Source organism: Cetorhinus maximus, chromosome 15 (genome assembly GCF_964194155.1).
Source record: "Cetorhinus maximus chromosome 15, sCetMax3.hap1.1, whole genome shotgun sequence".
NCBI classification, from domain to species: Eukaryota; Metazoa; Chordata; class Chondrichthyes; order Lamniformes; family Cetorhinidae; genus Cetorhinus; species Cetorhinus maximus.
In genome coordinates this window covers 26,538,966-26,554,705 of record NC_135893.1, presented here as the reverse complement: position 1 = coordinate 26,554,705, position 15,740 = coordinate 26,538,966, and the positions used below count along the sequence as shown (strand labels likewise).

General features: G+C 44.3%; 1 protein-coding gene across 1 annotated transcript in view; it reads left to right on the top strand.

Annotated features, from left to right (window-relative positions):
- The window catches only part of LOC144691194 (immunoglobulin superfamily member 21-like), a 286,249-nt gene that overhangs the window by 19,806 nt on the left and 250,703 nt on the right, over positions 1–15,740 (top strand). The window contains exon 2 of the mRNA XM_078559256.1: positions 2,388–2,500. Coding sequence (XP_078415382.1) covers positions 2,388–2,500 — 113 coding nt within the window. The remainder of the gene's footprint in view (positions 1–2,387; positions 2,501–15,740) is intronic.

The following is a 15,740-nucleotide window of genomic DNA, read 5'->3' as shown; positions in this document are numbered from 1 at the left end:
ATCTTTTGATTACTGCTCCTATCACTGCTTGCTCCTATCACCACCCCACCCTCAACTTCTCTCTCCCCCCACCCCCCACCTTAGACCAGCTTATATTTCACCTCTCTCCTAACTACACTCAGTTCTGCCGAAGGGTCATGTGGACTCGAAACGTCAACTGTTTTCTTCTCCACCGATGCTGCCAGACCTGCTGAGTTTTTCCAGGTAATTCTGTTTTTGTTTTGGATTTCCAGCATCCGCAGTAGCTTTTAGCTTTTTGTTTTTAGCTTCCAGTTTTGTTTACTTTCCTCTAAATCCCCACACCCAGGCTTAACTAATTAAGCACAGTGCTCATCAATAGTTAGATTCACGTAATCGAACACAGAACAATTGAACACCACAGCAATTTAGGCTGACTTCATATTTAAGGGAAAGTACTAATTCTGCGTGAAAAAGACACTGGGTGGGATTTTCCACGCCCGCCCGCTGCCGAGATCTTCCGGTCCCGCCTCAAGTCAGTGAACTTCTGGCTCGGGCACCGCCTCGCCCGCGGCAGGTCCCACCATCGACAGGAAAATTCCGGCCACTGGACTTTTAGCAACTATATAAAAAAGTCACTTATGGGAGGAATGGTCCAGCAGACAGATTGACGTCTGAAACAAAGACTGCCAGGGGAGCCTGGAATAGGAGGAAGCTTATGATTGACTATCAGTAAGGAGAAAAGTTTTGCATTTGGTTGGTACGAAGCAGCCATATAACTAAGTAGCATGGCATGATTCCCTAAGTGATTAGATACATGTGAGATCACGTATTGGATTCTTTACAAAAACAGAATTTCCTGGAAAAACTCAGCAGGTGTGGCAGCATCGGTGGAGAAGAAAACAGTTGACGTTTCGAGTCCTCATGACCCTTCGGCAGATTCTTTATTCTCTCATGGGATGTGGGTGTCGCTGGCAAGGCCAGCATTATTGCCCATCCCTAATTGCCCTTGAATTGAGTCGCTTGCTAGGCCATTTCAGATGGCTTTTAAGGGTCAACCACATTGCTGTTGATCTGGAGTCACATATGACCAGACCAGGTAAGGATGGCAGATTCCCTTCCCTAAAAGGACGTGAGGAGGGGTTTTTACAACAACGGCTTCATGGTCACCATTTCTGGGATTAGCTTTTTCAATCCAGATTTAGAATTGAACTCAAATCCCACTAACAGTTATGGTGGGACTTGAACCTGTGTCCCCAGAGCATTAGCTTGGCCTTGAGGATGCTTAGTTTAGTTTAGTGACATTACCACGACACCATCACCTCCCCAGGCAGAGCAGCATGAGAAAGCAGACATTTGAAAGCATCATGAATAAATTCCTGTTACATACATGATTATTAACTCAGTGGGTAAATACACTGCCCCAGTGTGAAATGGAGCCTAGGAGGCCTCCAGTTCAACACTGAATCTATGTTGAAGTAGCCAATTGCAACCGGGGTGCTAGAGGTGCGACAATTAACATTGGATGAAGACAGAATCAGGCTCCATGATGCCCATCCCTCCTCCAACACTCAGTAACCTGCCAGTGCCCGCGCCCCTTCAGGCTGTAGATATCACATACCGCCCAATACAAATTACCATCGCCATTCTGGTTGTCTTTAAGAGATTTGGAGGCACTGAAGAAAATGCAGAAAAGATTCACATGGATGATACCCTAACAGAGAGGTTATAATATCAGGAAAGACTGTCCAGGCCAAGAGAAAGTTGAGGGGCCACCTCTTTAAAATTATGAAGGTGTTCAATAGGGCAGATGTGAAGAAGGTGCTTCCACTTGTGGAAGACCAAAACTGGGGGCAATAAATGTAAAATGCTCACTAATAAGTCCACTCAGGAATTCAGGAGAAAGCTCTACAGTGAGAATATGGAACTTGGCACAGTTACTAGTGGAGGATTGAGGCAAATAGCATATTTGCCTTCAATGGGAATCTGGAGATGAGGGAGAAAGGAATGGAAGAAGATGTTGACGGGTTGAGATGAAGTAGAATGGGAGGCATCTTGGGTGGAGTATGAACACTGGAATGGACCAGATGGGCCAAATGACTTGTTTTTGTAATGTAATTCCGTGTAGCTTGTGTCTGATTTTACCTCATCTTTTTTACTATTCTCGATCTTGGTGGTGCCTTGAACTGTTGTCGTAGCCCTTCAGCAGCCTTTCTCAGCGAACTAAAATCTAGCCAAACAACAGGAAAGCACTAAATTAAATAGCATGACGCTAATGAAAATGTTTTATAACAGTTTGATTTTTCTTTTTAATGTCTAGCCCTAAAGCAGAGATCTGGAATTGAAAGGTGGAATGACCCCCATCTCCCAGCGTTAAAAGGGTTTTGACAATTTGAAGTAACATTATTCTCCTTTTTTTGGGATTGCAGGATATTTGACGGTGAATATTGAACCGATTTCCCCTGTAGTGGCAGGCGATGCTGTCACTTTGAAATGCAACTTCAAAACAGATGGGAGGCTGCGGGAGATAGTGTGGTACAAGGTAAGCCATCGACTGTAGCCTGGCACAGGACCTCTTATAATTTAGGGCATGTGTTGGCAGGAACAGATGGAAAAGAATTCATGCTTGGCAGATGTGCTACCCCGTTTAAGCAGAGTAATCCACATGTGATGGTTTCCCCCCTTTATGTTCAGCGTTGAAACCAGTTTCTGCATGGCCGCTGTGGTCCGGCCCACAATGTGGATCCAATTGCTCAGCACTGGCTGTCTGCATTTACTTTAGGCAACCTGGTAGAGTTAACCCAACGCCACAGCTGTATGGGCCTGTTGTGACGTGGTCAGTTTCCCCAAACACTGGATCATTCATCCAACAAAATGTGGTCAATGGCAGGGGAACTCAATGTTCGCAGTCAGCTGCACTTCAATGGTTGTAGAAGTATTGTGATTGCTGTGCAGAACAAATAGAGAGAGGGCTTAAAAGGGTCTTGCCAGCCTCTGCGCTGATACACAATCACACATATTATCAGGCTCATGTGGTTAGAATGACCTCCTTTTACCAAATCCATCACTTGGCAGGGTGAGATTGGCAATTAGAACATTGCTTTAGCTTGTTTGACAATGATTCATCCAATACCCTGACAACTAATGCTTCTACATCAAGAGGCACAGATGGTGTTAAGTGCAAAGAATAGAGCTGTCTTTAAAAATATTTCATGTGTCATGTTTAATGTGGCGGAAATTTTGTTCAAAAATCAGCTTGCCCAGTCCAAAGTGGGAAAAGGGAACCAGATTTGGAAGGAGGGGAGGAAAATCATGAGGTGTGAGATGTGGGGCTTTGTGGAGAAGGCATATAAAGAATGGTTATCGCACTGAAGGTGGCCATTCAGCCTGTCATAAATGTGCCAGCTCTCTGTAAGAACTGCTCAGCTAGTCCCACTCCCTTGTCTTTTCCCATAACAATAATAATAATTTAGTTGAGTAATCATGCACTGAAGCAAATCGTTTAACACAGTTTGTTTTGTTCTCCTTTTGGCCCTCTTAACCTCCCAAATTTGACTCATCTCACCAAGTACCTGTTGTTAGGCATCAGATGTTGTGGAAATTCACTAATATTTGGTTCTTGAGGAAGAAAAACACCAAAGACAAAAATGTTCTACTTCTTCAGCAAGCTTTGCCATGCCCATGGAAGGAAAGGCCTCCCTAAAACTGGTGTTGCTCTGAGTCTCTGTAAATTAGACTGTGTTGTGAAACTTGAGAGGAGTGGAAAAGTTGGGAGTTCAAACTTGGAGAGGGAATTGATTTCTGATATCTTATAGCAATTGTCTTCATTATTTTTCAAGCAAGGGCCACTTTATCAAGAAGTCTGCAGTGTGAGATCCACATTGACTAATCAAGAAGCCCGCTTGATTGGCACCACATCTGCAAACATTCACTCCCTCCACCACCGACACACAGGAGCAGTAGTGTGTACCATCCACAAGATGCACTGTAGGAATTCACCATGGCACCTTAGACAGCACCTTCCAAACCCACGACCACTGCCATCTAGAAGGACAAGGGCAACAGACACATGAGAACACCACCACCTGGAAGTTCCGCTCCAAGTCACTCACCATCCTGACTTGGAAATATATCGCCGTTCCTTCACTGTCGCTGGGTCAAAATCCTGGAACTCCCTCCCTAAGAGCACTGTGGGTGTACCTACACCACACGGACTGCAGTGGTTCAAGAAGGCAGCTCACCACCCACCTTCTCGAGGGCAACTGGGGATAGACAAAGCTAGCGAAGCCCACATCCTATAAATGAATAAAACATAATAAATTATCATCGCTTACAACTCCAGTAAGTCACTTGGGCCAAAAAAAATAAACAACACCAGCAGTTGAATGCTCTGCTAGTTCTATGGTGGTTGCCATGGTAATATAACTGTTACTATACAACGCGCATACTTAGATATACATATTGGCACACATTGTACCATGTGGTGAATGTGACATGTCAAAGAAGGCTGATTTTTGACAGACTCGGTACGCATTTTTAACATTAAAAATAAAATTAAATAGGAAGGTAATGCTGGGTTGGGCTCTGGCTCGCCGCGACCCTCTGATGATAAGGCGGTTACTGAAAATGGGTGGATGGAGTTGGGAGCTGCACTTAGTGTTGATGGGAGCCGTCACTAGCTCGAGGGCCTTGCAGTGAAGAGCACTGGATTATAGGTTCAGTCAACTCCATGGACATGAGAGATTGTGATGTTAAAATAAAGAGGCTGTAGGGGGTACCAATTAATCAGGCTTTAGTTTAGGAGAGTCTCCTATCTAAGGACCACTTCCTGAGGCACAGTTTGATTCCCAGTGTTGAAATCAAACCTGCACCTTTCTCCTCTCTTGGAATGTCCTTTTTGCTCTGCCTCCTTTTCTTCTCTTGAAAATCCTGGTTAAATCTGGGGCCAGATAAAATCAGAGAGACGGCCATGTAAAGCAGTGGCTAAATGGCATGGCACAAAACTTGTAAGAGGATGGGAAGTTAGGAGTTCCACGGTTTGAGGTGTTGTAAAGGAAGCTTTTAGAGTAAGAGATTGTCTACCTGGATTTCACTACCTTAGAAGCCATCTACAATGTACTTTAGAGATCCAGACTGTGAAAAAGGCAGTGAAAAATAACATTACTAGTTTGTGCTGGAGACTCTGATCAAGTTATAATTAGTTATTTTTAATTGGGGTCATAAGGAAGGTAATGCAATTTGCAGTGTGGCTTGACGTGATTAGTTTCATAACCAATTTACAGACATTACTAGGAATTTCTACCATTTATCTAGCGTATGCAGAACTGCAATATTCATGTAACATCTTTAAATAGTAATTGATGCACAGATTATCTGCCACTGCAGAAAAGAAAATAATGTTTATCAGTCAGCAAAGGAATGGGACTGAGAGTTATAAGGGTGCATTGAGGCGCTGGGGATTAAGTCATAGAATGTTTGCATTTTTCTTATTTGATCTTGAGTTGCAAGCGAAGTTGGCAAGTCTGCAATTATAGCCCACCCCACTTTCAATGAGAAGGCAGAAGTGAGCCCTCTCCTTGAACAGTTGCAGTTCTTGCGATGAGGGTGCTCCGATTACATTGCTGTTCGATTCTGTCTACCGTTCCCAGTGGGTTAGAAGTATGTTAAAGATCTCATTCAGAGAAGACTAGGGGTTTCAGTGGGGGTGGGGAGATGGTGGCGTAATGGTAATGTCACTGGGTTAGTAACCCAGAGCTCCAGGCTAATGCTCTGGGGACATCAGTTCAAATCTCACCATGGCAGCTGGTGGAATTTGAATTCAATTAATTAATCTAGAATGTAAAGTTAGTCTCAGTAATGGTGATTATGAAACCATTGTTGTAAATACTCATCTGGTTCACAAATGCCCTTCAGGGAAGGAAATCTGCTATCCTTACCTGGCCTGGCTGACATGTGACTCTGACCCACAGCAATGGGGTTGATGGGGCCTAGCAAGCCCCTCAGTTTATGGTCAATTAGGGCAACAAATTATGGTGTTGCAAGTAACACTGACATCCCATGAAAGAGTAAAGTGAAAAAAAATTATCTTGGTTGACATCCTTACCTCAGCAGCACTGCCAAAAGATGTTAATTGGTAATGGAGTTTATTGCTAGCTCCAGACTTGGGCCTTCAGTACAGCATGCAAGCTTCTACAAATGCAAAATACCAGCTCACAGGGTGGTTTTGCTGTCTGCTTTTGGAGGCAAAAGGCCTTTGGTGACAAATGTCTGTGGTCTTCTCCAATGAAGGGAAGGGGGAACATCACTTTGCTTATCAATCCATGGGCAATCTGAGCACTCAGCCCACCAAGGCAGGCCAGCAGTGCAGTATTTATATTATTGAATTCTGTGCACCTTCTCCCAACATCAGGGAAGGTCCTGAAACAGAATTTTTATGTTTCAAGTGCAACCTTTGGGAAACCATTCATGCAATGTTATAGTGCCTCCACCAGGAGAAAAGATGTCTTTCAGCATAAGCTGTGAAACTTTGGGGAGAGGCAGATTGTCCATATTTGCACAACTGCTTGCAATATGACTGGGATATTGGTTACCTGTGCTGAAGTTGTAAAATGCTCTGGTCTCACTTGCACGTGCAAAGGTTACCCACCAAGGCACAAGCAGGACAGTACTGCAAGTCGAAATGGTCTGACAGGCTGATCCCCAAGTGCCAGAGGACTGAATTCTGAAGGAATTTTAAAAGAGCTCAGATTCTTCTTTTCCTTTGGGGGTGGAATTGGGGTGGTGGGGGGGAGATGAAATTGCAATGGACCAGGGCCGGTGGCGGAGTCTTGCTGTCCATCGTCTTGTACGGGACTGGAGGAAGGCTAAATAAATTGGATTCTTCAGCCTTGGAAGGAGGCAAATGAGAGAGAACATTTTGAGGTATATAAGATGGCAAGGTTAACCTTGATCCCTATTTTAAGTTAAATCATGGCTGCAGCACAAGGGGACAGAGGTACACATTGGTAAAAGGTGTGTTCATGCCTGATCCCAGAAAGAAGTACTTCACAGAAATGATTAATATATGACATAGCCTAAGGGGCAGGATAGTGAAGGAAAATCTCTCTGTAGTCATGCAAGAAGCAAATAGTGGGTGGAATAGTACATTTCCTACAAAAGGGAGAGTTAAATGGGCCAAATGGCCTCCATCATTTATACTTCTCTTTCTGATCCGAGGTACATATTGACTTCCTTCAATTTATTCCGTAATGCCCCAGGATCTTAGTAACACATGGTTAAGTAAAAGTGCTAAAGAGATCACATTTGCAAGGAGACAAGAAGGCTTTGTGTTATATTGAATACCAAATTTGTGTGTATTATGCTTGAAGTTCAAAAATACAGTAACAGGTAATTGAAAGAAGTAAGTGCAGGCATTGCTGCATTTTGAACTAGATGGAATCATCAAGCTGCCTTCACTATCAAAACAAAAAGTGGCTCTTGCCTCCCAGTGTCTTTAGTTAAAAGATGACTGACTCACGGCTGCATTTTGCACCACTCAGTTCTGAGTCTTTGCAATGAAACAGTGATTTGGCAATTCTGCTTGGGTGATTGTTTCATGTTGAAAGATCAGCCAGGCTTTCCAATCCTGCCAGCAAATGCACACATGTGGATGTTAGATCAGGACAGGATCAGGCATCTGGAGTGATGGGCCACTCGAATGAATAGGCAATTGGCACCTGTAGCTTACAAATGAAGCTAGTAAATGTGATTGGCCCCTCTCCAGTGGTGTGGTTGGTATTATTTTTATTCTGCAGGTGATGAGGCATTAGACAGCAACTGATGCCTATACCCCAGCAAAAGTCAATAGCTTCAAGAGATAATGGAGAAGCAATAAAAGAAAGTGGAGTGAAATGGAAGATATTATTCATCCATTTATGAAGAATAGGGTTTTTAGCTTTGCTGCATCTACTGTACACCAGAAAGTTTCTACCCATGGTGAGATTTACAACCTCACCTGTGCCATACTTTTTGTTCAAACAGAGTGGGGGGGAAGTGAGCTACTCATTCCTTCTCATGCACCTCAAAGCAAGGTTGCTGCAGAGTTGCACTGGTACAGTCTGCAGTGAATTAATGGTGTCACTGGATAAGTCATGTAAAAGATGGATAATCATGTATTGGTGCAAATGAGGTTGGAGGTTATGAAGCATTATTGGGTCAGAATAGAAGTGACATTGCCTCTCCTTGACAGATTGGTGACAGATTGGTCGACAGTTCCATTTAAAAGGGATTATGCCATTTTGGGAAGGACAAATAACCTAGAGGACCTTCACGAGATGGGTCAGCAATAATGATGGTGCAGGACCTGCACTTACCCATTGACCTTATTTACTGTACAAAGAAACTTAATGATGTCTGGTTTTATTTGCACTGGAAGTAGGCCCCATTTTCCATGGTTATCTGTTGATAAAGGAAACAACAAATGAAGGGCTGAGTCTGGGGGAAAGAAGTGAAATTTGAATGGAAAGCTATTCAAAACAGCCACAAGCAGAGACGTGAAGTTACTGGGCTGTGCCAGAATTTCTGCCAACACCACCTGCCACCTTGTGTCAAAGGGCTAAACTGTGCCCTTCATTCCTATTAAACAAATTGTTTTGACTGGTTGGAGAATAAATTACTGTCTCTACCAGTGTTCCCTTTAAACAGATGTTCTCATTGGCAAGATGCCAACATGACTGGCATTTACACCATTATGCTTTGCCCTTCGAGGTTTGGCTCTGTGCTCATTTCAGGCGTTGATGCACAATTCTTCATTTGGAGTAATTAAACAGTATTGACTGACTAATTTTGATTCCATGCAGCTTTACAATCTAGACAGAGAATTACTCATCTCAATAAAGAAATGCCAATCTTTGTTTTAGACTCCTCTCTTTAAAAAGGGAATAAAAGTTTTTGACAGTATTCTTCACTTAGAGGAGCCCCTTCCCCGACATGTCTACATATATCCATTTTTAGGGAAACTTAAAATTTTCCAGCTTAACCAGCCTTTTTTAGGCTTATTCTAGTGGCGTTAGTGAAATAACGTATCTCACCCGAGCAGTCTCCCTGGCTTTAGGTTGGGCTTGGCATTCTGTCCAAGGCCATCAAGCCCAGCCAGTAAACATGGGGCTGCAGAAGAATGGAGATGGCTCGGGTTGGCTGCCTCCAGGTCTTGAGTCCTACGCTAGTGCATCTATGGATGAAATCAGTTTGGGATGCCAGTGGCCCTTTCCCCTTTGGTAATGGCAACAGGGCAGCTTCTGAGGGAAGAAGTTCCAAAATGACCATTTTGATTTTGGGTTGAAATTAATAACAAACACATGTGGAGACGTACATAATGAAATTCCTTTGTTTGTAGCTGGAACCTAGGCATTAACCTGTATATTTCAAAATACCTCAATGCTTTTGTTAGAATAGGGAATTGCTCACTGCAATTTCACACCCAGTATTTCATTATTAAGACTTTGGGGAGCTACTTTTAAACAGAAATTGCTCTCCTGAGACTTTCCTTTCTCTTTTAAGCTTTCTATTTCACATTCCTTTTCTTTCCCAGGATAGATACAACCGCCTAAAACCACTCCACTTGCACTTCAGTCGATAAAACAATTGTAAAATCTGTGGCCTTCTGAATTTTAAGGAACGAGTTTGATTGAACCAGTCTTCATCCAGCCCTTTACAAACTCCATGCTTGTTTTAATATTTAATTTTGTCAAAATAATTCCCAATTGGAAAATGCTGTGCGAGGGAAGGATTACATTGCTGCAATCATTTCCACCTTGATAACTAGCTCGGTGTGTTCGGCTCAATCACTTTAATGAGTGCAGTAAATGCTAACAAAGGCAATGGCTTACCCAACATTGCTAGAGTCAATGTTCTGTGTGATAGTGACTCTCATGAGTCCAACTAACTGTTGTCTCCATCCTTCATAAAGAATGATTCAAAGCAAAGTACATATGGAGGAGGCAAGGAATCTGCTGCGTTTTTAATTGAATTATTGTGCTTCATTACACTGTATCAGCCCTGTTGATTACTAGCACATTACCCAGTGCACTGACCTCTAGCTGTATATCAACTGATGCACGCTCAAACCAAACACCTCTCTATTCTCCAGGGTCGATCTGACCATTTGTTCTCATTTACAGGCATGCAATTAATAGTTTTAATTGTTTGTTCCCTTCACTTTACTTGCCTTTTGTCCTATAGGTGCCAGTGCTTTATAGTACAGAAACTCTGAGGCTAATTGTAGCTTTCCTTCACTGCCCAGCAGAGATCAGCTCACACAGCAAGACTGCCATTAGATTGTGGGGGCAGGTAGGGGGCTGAGGAATTGAGAAAAAACAAACATTAATTGAGTTGAAATACAGCTACAATTTTGAGACCCCTGTACATTTTGTTTAAGTGTCAGCTTGGGCTCAATTGGTTTCACTCCTGCCTCTGAGTCTGAAAGGAGGGAGTTCAAGCCCCTTCCAAAGATTTGAGCACAAAATTCAGGGTGACAGTTCAGTGCAGCACTGAAGGAGTGCTGCGTTGTTGGAGGCGCAGCCTTTTAGATGAAATGTTAGACCGAGCTGCTGTTTGCCCTGTTAGTTGAAAGTAAATGATTATGTGACGCTGTTCTAAAGAAGAGCTGGGGAGATCTCCAATATCTATCCCTCAATCATTGAAACAGATTATCTGCTCATTATTACATCGCTATTTGTGGGAGTTTGCTGAGTGCAAATTGGCTGCTGCGTTCACTACATGAAAACAATGGCTAGACTTCAAAGGTATATAAGTGGCTGTGAAGTGTGTTGGGGATATGCTGAGGTGGTGAAAGGCGCTATATGAATGCAAGTTTTTCCTTTGCTCACCCCTCCGCAGCTGCTTTAACCATGGAAAAGTAGAGATGCCGAAGAGTGGAGACGAAGCAGAAAATCCTCATACGTGAGGCAATGGGTGTCGCACAAGATGTTGGATGCGACACAGACTGAGTGAGAAGTAGCAACTCCCCCTTTCATAGACCAGCCAAGAAGCCCTTTCTGGAAGAACATGTTGCTGAGCTAACTTTGTCTTTCCGTGGAGTACCTGGTCTGTCAGAGGCTGATAAATCAAAGCCAATCCACTTCCCACATTGTCACTGCTATTGCACACCTATCAAGCTCCGTGCATTAATTGCCAGAGTCATTGATTTTGACCTCGCCCCCACCACCCCTACCCCCCCACCCCATTCTCTTGCATTATTGCTTGAATCACCTTCCAAATAGACTTTTTTTTTAAAGCGGCGAAACGGCTATATCGAATCAATTTTACATTATTTTTCCTGATTGGAGAGGGCAAGACGGAGATGTGGGGAGCTGGTTATTTGTGATCAGTAAAACCAAGGCATTTGTATTCGATGCAGACTCTGGCACACAAAGTAGGGTTTGCTCAAAAGATAGGTATTATGAAATCATGTCGTTATTGTGCTGTGCGAATGTATTTATGTGTTGTATTGCTGTACACAGCAGTTCTCAATTATAAGCTGTTATTGCTGCTGTCTGACAGCCAAACTCGAGTTTCATACACTGCACATACCATGCACAAAATCCTTCCTGTAGAGAGAGATTGCATCCTTCATCATCCACTTGTGTTTAATTCATTGTTCACTTCATTCTCCTTTCATCATACTCCTATCCTTATTCATATTTCATGCATCTCCCATTCTGTGCCTCAGAATCACAGAATTGTTACAGCACAGAAGGAAGCCATTTGGCCCATTGTGTCTGTGCTGCCTCTCCGAATAAGCAATGCACCCACTGTCACTCCCCCACCTTTTCCCCATAACCCTGCACATTCTTCTTTTTCAGATAATAACCCAATTCCCTCTTGAATGCCTCAATTGAATCTGCCTCCACCTCACTCTCAGGCAGTGCATTCTAGATCCTAATCTGTCTGAAAAGTTTCTCCTCATGTCTCCATTGCTTCTTTTGACAATTACTTTTAAATCCGTGTGTCCTCTAATTCCTGATCCTTCCACCAGTGGGAACAGTTTCTCCCTATTTACTCTACCCTGACTCCTCATGACTTTTGAATACTTTTCTCAAATCTTATCTCAGCCTTCTCTTTAAGGAAAACAGTCCCAATTTCTCCAAACCTATCTACATAACTGAAGTTCCTCATCCCTGGAACCTTTCTCTTAAATATAATGTGTGTGCCTATATAGTGAAGGATGTTGGTACAATGGTGTGGCAGTGAAGGATGTGGGGTACACAGAGTGACAATGAAGGGTGTGGGGTACACAGTGTGGCAGTGACAGACATGAGGTATACGGAGGGACAGTGATGGATATGGGGTACATGGAGTGACAGTGAAGTGTGTGGGGTACACGGAGTGACAGTGATGGACATGGGGTACACAGAGTGACAATGAAGAGCGTGGGGTACATGGAGTGACAGTGAAGGGCGTGGGGTACATGGAGTGACAGTGAAGAGCGTGGGGTACACGGAGTGACAGTGAAGAGCGTGGGGTACACAGAGTGACAGTGAAGGGCGTGGGGTACACAGAGTGACAGTGAAGGGCGTGGGGTACATGGAGTGACAGTGAAGAGCGTGGGGTACACGGAGCGACAATGAAGAGCGTGGGGTACATAGAGTGACAGTGAAGAGCGTGGGGTACACGGAGTGACAGTGAAGAGCGTGGGGTACACGGAGTGACAGTGAAGGGCGTGGGGTACACGGAGTGACAGTGAAGGGCGTGGGGTACACAGAGTGACAGTGAAGGGCGTGGGGTACACAGAGTGACAGTGAAGGGCATGGCGTACACGGAGTGACAGTGAAGGGCGTGGGGTACACAGAGTGACAGTGAAGGGTGTGGGGTATGGCAGAGGGAGTTGGTCTGTGGTGTGGTATGTGTCAGAACACTTCAGTAAGGGGCATCTGGTAAAGCAGAAAGCAACAATACACACGGCTTCCCTCCTGGAGCCAGGTTTGCTGTAGTTAATTGTAGCAACTGTGCAATCACTCAGTTCGATTGATTCAGTAGAGGCTAGGGATCAATCATGGTTTCTCTGGTCGGGCTACCCACTCCTGCTCTAGCTACCCTACAGGAGTGCGATGCAAATTATTTAACTCATTTTTCTTCCTATTAAATCAGTAATTTATACGCATTCTCAAAACATTGCACTTAGGTCCATGTTCGCAAGTTGGGACTCCATTCAAGTAGGTTAGTGACATAGGGACAAAACGACCTGAAGTTGCTATCTTCAGTTCTGATTGGTTTGAAGGTGCAAGATCACTCCTGTTATTTTGAATGTCCCTATCAGTTAATGCAGTGGTCAGAGTTTGGAGGCAGACTTCCTGTCAGTTTAACACAGTGGGTGGAATTGTCCTAGAGTTGCACTAAGTGTGGTAGTGGGCGTGAAAAAGGACAAGGCAGTGGCGGGTTTTCACGCCATACCATCTGCTTCCTCCCTCCTTAATTATGCAGCCACAGGAAACACGCCATCTCTCTGCCAGGCGGCCTCTGAATCACCCGCCACACCATTACCTCACCGTTCCTCACTCCGGGGGCCATAGTTAAACTGCAGTCGGCCACACAGTTCTCAATGCCTGTAGCCCAGGACTGCTCCAGTGAAGACATGGCCCTGAAAGCCAAGAAAAGTTCAGTGACCTGTCACTGGAATGCCTTTCAGAGGCCCTCCCTGAGGTCCTCCACCCCCCGCTCTGGCCGCAGGAGGTCCAGCAATCTTACCACTCCAGCTTGGGAGGTGGGGGCAGTGGTGGTCAGTGCCAATGCTGCACAGAAGAGGTTGGCCATCTAATGCGGAAAGAGGATGAATGATCTCATCAGTGCAGCCAGGGTAAGGCAACCATCTCATCACTCTAAATTCACACACTCACAAGCCCATCACACAGTCACTCACTGCCAGCTCAAGGGACATCACCACCCATTCTCACACACGTACCCTCACATCTCCATCTGGCCTCATCTCCTCTGGAGACTGCCTCCTCAGCCCTCACCATCTTGAGGCCGCATGCACAGATCAACATGTGCCCCCACACACACCCTGGGATACCCTCCTTCCCCAGAACAACCCTCCTCCTGCAGCCTCTTCTGTTGCCTGTGGCCATTTCTCCCCCTTCCCCAGGCAAGACCTAGCCCTGCAGCCATTGAAAAGCCACCCCCACCTTATGGCTGGGCTGGTGGGCAGAGACCTGCCCGTGAGACCCCCTAAAAGTGATGTGGTGCTGTCTATGAAGCCTGGCGCTGATGACTGCGAGTGCTGCCCGAAGCAAGGTAGGCAAACAAACCTTGAAGTCCCGAGTGAAGTGCAGCCCACCAGGTGCACGTCGCTTATGTACAGTTGTGAAACACATTGATGTGCCCGGATGATCCAGTGTGGGGGGGATGATTCCAGTGAGATGCTAAAGTATTGAAATTAGGTTCCCAACGTGCGTGGATAGAAATCGTGACCCACCACTGATGGGTGGAGCAGACAATCACAAACTGGTTTCACGACGACGTAAAACTGATTTTTGGTCTTCTCGTCATATTGTCTGCTCACGCCCCTAAACACATCCAACGCCAACAGGAATGGCAAATTCCACCCAGTGGATAGCACTCTTACCTCTGAGTCAGAAGATTATCAATTCAAATCCCACTCCAGAGGCTTGGGCACAGAATCTAGGTCGACACTTCAGTGCCCTGTTGAGGGAGCACTACATTGGTAGGGGCGCTGTGCTTCAGATGAAATGATAAACTGACACCCCATTTGCCCTCTCATGTGGATGCAAAAGACCCCATGCAACTGTTTTGAAGAGCGGTAGGGGAGTTCTTCTTGTGTCCTTGCTAATATTTATCCTTCAGTCAAGATTATGAACACGCTGTTGCATTGGTGTTTCTTATTACATTGCTGTTCATTGTACTATAGGCAAATTGGCTGCTGTGTTTTCTACATCACAACAGTAACTACATTTTAAAAAGCATTTAGTTGCTGATAAATTGCTTTGGGATGTCAAGAGGTTGTGAAAGGTGCTATATAAATGCAAGTCACTTTTTTTTCTCTTTCTTTACTGCTTATACAAGCATCACTCCAGGACTTGAGAGCATAATCTGGGCTGAGAGTCTAGTGCGGAGTGAGTGCTGTACTGTCCTTGTGATAAGATATGTGCCTGGTTAGGTTGCACTATTCAAAGTTCTACTGGTGTCTTGGCTGGCATTCCTCCCTTGAGCAACACCACAGAAAAACAGAATATCTCATTGCCATTTATGCACTAAAACCCATAAAATTGCTCTTGTGTTTACTTACATAACAGTTGCTTCATTTGCTAAAGCATGTTGTTGTATCGGAGTTGTTACTGATTGGTGTTCTATACATATAAGGCTTACTTTCCTAGGGGGGACTCACTGGTGTCAGAGTCAATTTGCATGGATTGGCATTCTTATCAGGCTGCTATCTGGATTGTCAATTTCCTAACGGCATCCAGATCTTCTCATTTCCCCATGTTATTTAATGACATACTCGTCAGATCAGAAGTAACCTTTTAAAATGACTATCTACTTCATTAAAAATGAATCTTCACTCATGGGCTTTGTTGAGGTTAAATTTTTTTGTGTTTATAATGAGCACAAATATCTCATTACCAGATATTTGATTTTCTTAATGTTATGCTCCATTTGACTACCTCATTCTTTGGCCTCTCAAGCATACCCTGCGCAGTGTTCTTACTCTTTTCAGCATCTTTAATTGTGTCTAGAGAGGGAATAGAAACCAGAAAAGGAAGCTGTGGACAGCATCAGGGGAGAAATTC